The sequence below is a fragment of the Oncorhynchus masou genome, chromosome 15 (assembly GCF_036934945.1).
Source record: "Oncorhynchus masou masou isolate Uvic2021 chromosome 15, UVic_Omas_1.1, whole genome shotgun sequence".
Taxonomy (NCBI): Eukaryota; Metazoa; Chordata; class Actinopteri; order Salmoniformes; family Salmonidae; genus Oncorhynchus; species Oncorhynchus masou.
In genome coordinates this window covers 60,432,194-60,441,543 of record NC_088226.1, presented here as the reverse complement: position 1 = coordinate 60,441,543, position 9,350 = coordinate 60,432,194, and the positions used below count along the sequence as shown (strand labels likewise).

The 9,350-nt window shown below is 41.2% G+C and overlaps 1 protein-coding gene across 1 annotated transcript; it reads left to right on the top strand.

The window, feature by feature from the left end:
* Positions 1-238: 238 nt before the first annotated feature.
* LOC135556572 (arg8-vasotocin receptor-like) lies at positions 239-8,915 on the top strand. The gene is made up of 2 exons (XM_064989878.1): positions 239-1,283; positions 8,066-8,915. Exons 1-2 carry the CDS (start codon positions 335-337, stop codon positions 8,326-8,328), a joined length of 1,212 nt encoding a protein of 403 aa, XP_064845950.1. The 5' UTR covers positions 239-334; the 3' UTR covers positions 8,329-8,915.
* Positions 8,916-9,350: the final 435 nt, after the last annotated feature.

Genomic DNA, 9,350 nt, shown 5'->3' with positions numbered 1-9,350 from the left:
TGTTTTGTCACACATACACAAAACATAAATTTTCAAAGATGGACTTCAAACTATTATGTTAAGAGGCGGTTTGGTGATGTGGGGGGGTTGTGTCCAGTTTTGCGCAACATGACTGGCTGCGTGCCATAGGATACACAAGTGGGTATGGCTACAACAGCACAAGGCGTGGTGGCCGAAATTTGATTCGCGTTTAAAAGGCCCAGCAGCTCAGAAACCAAGAAGAGTCCTTTCCCTTTAGAGTCAGGTAGCTCCATATTTGGCATACGGAGATTCACACAACTCTGCCCCTCAGGAACTGTAACTAGGGCCAAAGCGCGCACAGAGGGTTTGTGCAATGCACACTCCCGTCCATGGGCTCCTCTTCAACGGAGTCAACCAGTCTCTGGTTTTCAGTCCTACGGATGATCCGATCATGGGGAACCTTGGCAATGGCACCGTCCTCCCGAACGGGAGCGATCCTTTTGGAAGAAACGAAGAGGTCGCCAAAATAGAGATAGCGGTCCTCAGCATCACCTTTGTGGTGGCTGTGATTGGGAACGTCAGTGTCTTGTTGGCCATGTTCAACACTAAGAAAAAGAAGTCGAGAATGCACCTCTTCATCCGGCACCTCAGCATAGCTGATCTGGTGGTCGCTTTCTTCCAGGTCCTGCCGCAGCTCTGCTGGAAGATCACCTTTCGCTTCTACGGGCCAGATGTCCTGTGCAGGATAGTGAAGCACCTCCAGGTGATGGGCATGTTCGCCTCCACCTACATGATGGTGATGATGACCGTAGACCGTTACATCGCCATCTGCCACCCTCTGAAGACCCTTCAGCAGCCCACCCAGCGATCCTATATTATGATCATCAGCACCTGGATGTGTAGTCTGGTCCTCAGCATGCCGCAGTACTTTATCTTCTCTCTGAGTGAGATCAAGAACGGTTCGGTTGTCTACGACTGTTGGGGCCACTTCATAGAACCGTGGGGCGTAAAGGCGTACATCACTTGGATAACCGTCAGTATATTCGTAATCCCAGTGTTCATTCTGATGATATGCTACGGGTTCATCTGCCACAGCATATGGAAGAACATAAAGTATAAAACCAGAAACACACACGCGGGTGTTGCGTCTAAAAACGGTCTGATCGGAATTAACTCTGTTAGCAACGTTACTACTATATCCAGAGCGAAGTTGAGAACTGTCAAAATGACGTTTGTGATTGTCCTGGCTTACATAATATGCTGGTCACCTTTTTTCATCGTGCAGATGTGGTCGGTGTGGGATGAGAATTTCGCATGGGACGGTAAGTGGCTTCTCTGTATTGTGAAAAGTATTGCGCACACAAAGGATTGCGCACACAAAATCAAAAGGTGAACCTTGATATAAAATTAATAACATGAGCTATCTTCACTCAATTATGTTTATCTCCCTCTACTAATGTTAAAGCCACAGTCTATATAGGGGATTACGCAAAGTGTTTGGTGATGTATATCCATTCTGTGCACCCCGAAATATTGTTTTTACTAAGTAACTGTGATGAATATCCACATACGTGTAATATGTATACTGTTGAAGCAGAATAGAAATAAATGTATCCATTTTGTAATGAAACAACAAGGAGCAGGTCTCGAACCCTCATCATTCGAGCCCAAGGTCCGGCGCGCTATCGACTGTGCCACATAAGCATGCTCTTGAGGCACTGTCGATTACCGCCAGGGTCGTTACAAAACTCCCTCCTTTCAAAGAGCGCACTAGTCCTCGCGCTAGTTTGCGGCTCTACGGTTTACAGGAACACGCTCACCGGCCAAGCACACGCACTGTCGTGGATGCAAGGTTCGATCACTTCTGACACCAATGTAATGAAACAGCAGGGAGCAGGACTCGCACCCTTCTAGCAATAAGTCCGGCGCGCTATCGACTGTGCCGCAAAAGCATGCTCGTGCAGCAAAGGCGATTTCCGCGCTAATAAACCCAGGATCTATGTATCATGGTAAAAACAAATATCATTCTCAATTCTTGTAAATATTTACAAAAAGTAATCGTGCGTTTTTGTGAGTTTTTGTGTGGCTTAATTCGCGTGAAAATACATATATTGTTTTGCGACTTCATTCATAGGAAAATACATTTTATGGGGGCAAACTTCGGAACAATCTTTTGAACGTTATTAGCGCAATGCATGATGGGCAGCGGTGTTCTACACTGCCTTGTTTTGCGTCTCACATCTATTTATATAAAAACAAATGTTTTAACAACTCAATATTTTTAATCAACCAGGTTGTCACCAAAATAATTGTAATATATTAGTAGCATTACGTTGTTTTTTAAATGAATGCTAATACTGTTTTCTATGCTTGTTTTCGCTTAATACTTTGGGGTACTGGCGCACTTGTAGTCACAAACGCTCTTTTTCGTGTAGACAACAGTAGGCCTACGAGTTCGTGGAGTCTACATTACATTTTTTTCATAATGCATTTAATACAGGGTTCCACTTTTTAGTGTACATTACACAATTTCGTTCATAATGCATTTTCAACAAGGCTATGTCCAATTTTATTGGAGAAAAAAAACATGCTTTTTTTGTGGGATAGATGAAGGTATTTGATTGGGGAATGGGGATACATTTGTATGATGGGAAACTATAATACACACCATAATGCACACACACAAACACTTACATACACACTCACTTTGTTTATACTCATGTTATAGCCAACTCTTGAAATTTTTATGAATAATTTTTTATAAAATATTTGTATCTACTTGTCATGTATTCATTATCTTTAACTGGTTACATGTTTATAGTTTGCATGTTTCAGTAATGATTAACATGGTTAAATTATCGTAAATATCTGCTTGATTTAGCTGTTGGTATATTTGACATTTTCATACATGTTCTTTATTTCCAATTAAGAAAGCAATAATTAATCAACACACTACTGTAAATAATGACCTAATTATCACCTAAGAATCCCCCCTCTCCCCTGTAACTATTCCCCAGGTCCTTGCTGTAAATGAGAACGTGTTCTCAGTCAACTTACCTGGTAAAATAATGGGGGAAAAAATGGAAATTGCTATCTGTAAATAAACGGTGAGAAATGGTCAGTCTGAAGCCATTCGGCTATGGGTTTCACAGCTCTATAATAATGATTCAATATATATCAGCTTAAAAAGGGTTTATGTACAACCTATGGAGTATAAGATGTTAGGAAAATTAGTATAAGAGAGTCTGACCCGAATGAAATACCCAAACCCTAAGCTATGTTCAATGTCAGCAGCAATTTCCAGTGAGAAATGCTCAGTCTGAAGCCATTCAGCTATGGGTTTCACACACCTATAATAATGATACAAGTTAAATCACCTTAAAAATAGTTCATTTACAACCTCTGGGGCATAACATGTTGGGCAAGGTGGTATAGGAGAGGCTGACATATAACCCCTAACTTGACTTCAGTCTTCGCCAATTAGAACCAAGAGAGGCCTAGATTCGTTCTTCATGACTGGGAATGGCTTTGATTCCAGCCCGTAGAGAATTCTGCATCCATCTCATTAGATCAGGATAGATCAACAGTGATTCATATTACTGGTTTGCATCCCAAAAAAAGGCTAGTTGTGTTTTGCTGCATAACACACATTATTTGTCTACGCATATGGTGTGGATCATTGTCAGGTTTTTAGATATAAGCTTCAGTAACAAAAGAACACCATGGTTGTAATAACACTTTAAACAGTTAGTTTGTCATTTTTAAAATATTTTTTATTTAACCTTTATTTAACTAGGCAAGACAGTTAAAAACACATTCTTATTTACAATGACGGCCTACAAAAAGGCAAAAGGCCTCTTGCGGGTACAGGGTCTGGAATTAAAAATAAAAATAAATTAAATAAAAATATAGGACAAAACACACATCACGGCAAGAGAGACAACACAACACTACATGAAGAGAGACCTAAGACAACAACATAGCAAGGTAGCAACACATGACACAGCATGGTAGCAACACAACATGGCAGCAACACAACATGGCAGCAGCACAGGGTACAAACATTATTGGGCACAGACAACAGCACAAAGGGCAAGAAGGTAGAGACAACAATACATCACGCAAAGCAGCCACAACTGTAAGTAAGAGCGTCCATGATTGAGTCTTTGAATGAAGAGATTGAGATAAAACTGTCCAGTTTGAGTGTTTGTTGCAGCTCTTTCCAGTCGCTAGCTGCAGCGAACTGAAAAGACGACCGACCCAGGGATGTGTGTGCTTTGGGGACCTTTAACAGAATGTGACTGGCAGAACAGGTGTTGTATCTGGATGATGAGGGCTGCAGTAGATATCTCATATAGAGGGAAGTGAGGCCTAAGAGGGTTTTATAAATAAGCATCAACCAGTGGGTCTTGCGACTGGTATACAAAGATGGCCAGGTTACGGAAGAGCATAGAGTGCAGTGATGTGTCCTATAAGGAGCATTGGTGGCAAATCTGATGGCCAATGGTAAAGAACATCTAGCCAATTGAGAGCACACTTACCTGCCGATCTATAAATTATATCTCCTTAATCTAGCATTGGTAGGATGGTCATCTGAATCAGGGTTAGTTTGGCAGCTGGGGTGAAAGAGGAGCAATTATGATAGAGGAAACCACGTCTAGATTTAACTTCAGCCTGCAGCTTTGATATGTGCTGAGAGAAGGACAGTGTACCGTCTAGCCATAATCCCAAGTACTTGTATGAGGTGACTACCTCAATCTCTAAACCCTCAGAGGTAGTAATCACACCTGTTGGCAGAGGGGCATTCTTCTTACCAAACCACATGACCTTTTGTTTTGGAGCTGTCCAGAACAAGGTTAACGGCAGAGAAAGCTTGTTAGACATTTAGAAAACTTTGTTGTAGAGTGTTTAAAAACAAAATCTGGGGAGTGGCCAGTTAAGTATAAGACTGTATCATCTGCATATAAATGGATGAGAGAGCTTCCTCCTGCCTGAGCTATGTTGTTGGTGTAAATTGAGAAGAGCGTGGGGCCTAGGATCAAGCCTTGGGGTACACCCTGGGTGACAGGCAGTGGCTGAGACAGCAGATGTTCTGACTTTATATACTGCACTCTTTGAGAGACGTAGTTAGCAAACCAGGCCAAAGACTCGTCAGATACACCAATACTCCTTAGCCGGCACACAAGAATGGAATAGTTTACAGTATCAAAAGCTTTGGCGAAGTCAATAAAAATAGCAGCACAACATTGCTTAAAATCAAGGGCAATGGTGACATCATTGAGGACCTTTAATGACACATCCATAACCTGAGCGGAAACCAGAGAGAATACTATAGACATCAAGATTATTGACAAGTTTTTCCAACACTTTTGATGAACAAGGCAAAATATAAATAGGCCTATAACAGTTAGGATCAGCTTGATTTCCCCCTTTAAATAAAGGATGAACTGTGGCTGCCTTCCAAGCAATGGGAACCTCCCCAGAGAGGAGAGACAGGTTAAAAAGGTCAGAGATAGGTTTGGCAATTATAGGGGCAGAAACCTAAAAGAAGAAAGGATCTAAACCATCTGACTGAGATGTTTTTTTTGGGGTCAAGTTTAAGGACCTCCTTTAGCACCTCAGACTCAGTGACCACCTGCAGGGAGAAACTTTGTAGCGGGCAGAGGGAAAAGAGGGAGGAGCATGGGGGCTAGTCGCATTAGAAGGGGTGGGAGATGAGGAAATGTTGGATGGGCAAGGGGGCATGGCTGAGTTAAATAGGAATCCTGACTTAATAAGTGGTGATTAAAGAGCTCAGCCATTTGCTTCTTGTCAGTAACAACCACATCATCAACTTTAAGGGACATGGGCAACTGAAAGGAGGGTTTATTCACCAGGTCTTTAACCGTTTTCCAGAACTTTTTGGGGTTAGACCTACAGAGAGAGAACGGCTCCTTAAAGTAACTAACTTACTTCTAATTGCACTTACTTCTAATTTGCCTGAATGAGAGCCAGTTAGCCTGAGTATGGGTGTGCCGAGCCTTTCGCCAAATGTAATTCTTGAGGTGGAGTAACTCTGCAAGGTCACGGTCGAACCAGGGGCTGAACCTGTTTTCTTTATGGGGGCATGTTTGATAACAATATCACTGAAAAATATTAAAAAAGAAGGTCCAAGTGTCTTTGACAGAAGGAATCAAGCTGATTCTGTACCAATTTACAGAGTCCAGGTCATGAAGGAAGTTTTTAAGCAAGCATCTATGACAAGTCAAAACTAATGACTCAGTTTCACTGAGCAGCCATTACGAACACAGGCTGTAAAACAGTGATCACTAAAGTCATTACAGAAAACACCAGACTGATACCCATCAGGATTATTTGTGAGGATAACATCGAGGATGTTTGGAGTCATACCTTGTGGGATTGGTAATAATCTGATAAATATTTAGGGGCTCCCATTGCTTTAGGACTTGGTCAGGTGGTTTAAGCATGTCCCAGTTTAGGTCACCTTGCAGGACAAATTCAAACTTAGTGTAATGGGCCAGGAGAGAGCTTAGGGCAGGTAGGGTACAGGCCGGTGCTGATATGCCTACAATCTGTTTGTTTTTTGGGTCCACCCTGGTAAATAAACTTATTTAAAATAGACAGTCACAGAGGATTTTCTCCTGAATAACCGATCAGGGCATAGCACTTTCCATTCAGCTTCAGGCAACTTCAATGTAACGCTTGATCACACCTGTAGTGACTACTTCCATCTGTCATGCCCATTGTTGCTTATCCATTGTTCTCTAGATATATCAATGTAATTACACCCAATACAATGTCGAAAAACAGAATGCTTCCCACCACTAGATCACTAACTAGACATGATCTGGACATGATCCCAACACTTCCACCAATACAGTGGAAGAAAGTGAAAGCTGCAACAGGGAGTCTAACCGGGCTCAAATGTGACAAAGTGAGCTCTAACGGCCATTGCCATGAAAGCCTAGTATTCCTTTGGGCAGAGGCAGTAGGCCTATAATGCTGGCATATGCCCTGTTAAAATAGCCTAAGTATATAACATGATTGACACGACCGTAATAATCATCATGAAACGCCCTTGGAAGTGTCATAAGTGTTAGGCAACATAATTAATTATTTTACATGAACCTGTTTAACTGCATTGATATGTTTTAATTGATCATAGTCCAGACTTATTATAGTGGCAAATACCATGCAGTTGCACCAGGGGAATTTAAAACAAACAGATTTTTTTCCCCCAGGTCTTCTCTTTCCCCACATTTATTGGTGAATTAATTTCCCATCTTGAATATGTATCCCCATTACCCAATCAAATACCTTCATCAATACTAAAAACAGTAGGACAAATAAAGCTTTTTACTCTAATCTGTCAACCATCACATAATCTGACATGGCACCAGTATCCCAAAATTATTGTTGCGAAAACGAGCATAGAAAACAGCATTGGCATTAATAAAAAATAAATCTACTATACTATAATAAGTATTTCGAAGAAAACCTGGTTGATTACAAATATTTTTTATATAAATAAACAAATGTGGGACACAAAAATGCAGTGTAGAACACCATTGAACAAAATGCATTGCTCCAATAACTTTCAAAAGATTGTTCTGATGTTTTCCCCCCTGAAAATGTATTTTCCTATATATGAAGTCGCAAACAAATGTGTGTTTTCACACGAATTAGGCCACACAAAAATTTCGAAATCTGCTGAAATACATGTTGTACATATATGTACATATATGTACATGCACAAACTGAGTGTGAGATCGTGTTGGTATAATTGTGCATAATCCTTTTTTGAGCACCAGGCACACTCCACAATTCCGTTACGAAATTGTAACTTTTAAATAATAATAAAATCGTTTAAGTGGAAATGTAGCTAAATAGGCATAACATGTATGGTGTCCTGACATCATAGGCAAAGTCGTTTTAATCCTGTACCATAACGTGCACTATATGGAGATGTCAGGTGTTTAAATATAGATCAGCATGTAAGCGATTGTGTTTAGTGATTGTGACTTCACGGCACCGTTGATTTATACCACAGCTGTTGGACAAATTAGTTATCTTTGGTAATTTCCTTTTTTCCGTTTCCTTCCAGAATCTGAGAACACCGCTGTCACACTGTCCGCGCTCCTCGCGAGTCTAAACAGCTGCTGTAACCCGTGGATATACATGATCTTCAGCGGGCATCTTCTGCACGACTTTACTCTCTGTTTCCCGTGCTGTAATAAATTACGCTACAAGTTCAAGAAAGAGGACTCGGACAGCAGTCTCCGGAGAAATACGGTATTGACTAAAATGACCAACCGAAGCCCAACGTGCAGTTCAGGCACTTGGAAAGACAGTGACAACTCCCCCTAGTTCTCCATTCAATCTAGTCAAGCAGAGACCAAACACAACGTGTTAAACGCACAAACACAAGCTGGTGGTTATTTATTGATTGACTCTTATTGACTTGACAATTCTAAGACTTTCAAGGTACCACTTTAAAACGGGTGGGATACTGACACTGATAGATTGATGTGTCCCTAAAATAGATGAGCATTACACAGTTGTTTTGGGATATATTGTTTGGATTGTCTGTCAGAAAAACATCTCAAGAATGAAGTCTTGAGAAGTCAGAGTGATAAACCAAAAATCACAAAGTGATAAACTATTTCCTCTGGTAAAACATGTTATAAATTGAAGATTATATTTTATGTGCCATATAGTCTACAGGCCAGTGTTTCAACAGGTTCCAAACCTGATTCTCTGGAGTCTAAGAGTTTATAATGGGTGAAATACATCATATCTGAATTTGAAAATGTAAAGTAGAAAAGAAACTGATCATCTGAACTATCTAAATGTTGTTTATTTAAACCAGAGGGATAAACACTCAAATCAGCCTACCCGACTGATTAGAGGCGTCCACATGGTCCTAAAGCACACGAGCCTCATTTTGTATCACATTCCAATTATACAACTGGGGGGGGGGGGGGGCAAAAATGCAATTTCAGAATGTGTGTGGGGGGGACACGTCTCCCCGTCCGCAATGAAATTTGCACCCCTGCCCCAGGCAATGTTCCCTCTACACTGTGGAGAAATATCAGACCTCGGAGAGGAGCGCGAGTTTGAACTTAACCTAACTTTCTAGAGCAGTGGTCACCAACGGATCAATCACAATCAACTGATCGATCTCCAAGGCTATTCTAGTCGATTGTTGTTTTTTAGAGAAATGTTTGGCAAAGAAGTTCCATTTCGGGCTGTTGGCAGTAGGTGCACCCGATTCAGCTACCCTGCGCAAACTGTTGCCATTTTGAACCATTTCATGTGTCTGAAGGTACTAACTCTGCCTTCCCAGTGGGCACAGAGAGCAAATCAAGTGCAAATATAAACCTACTACT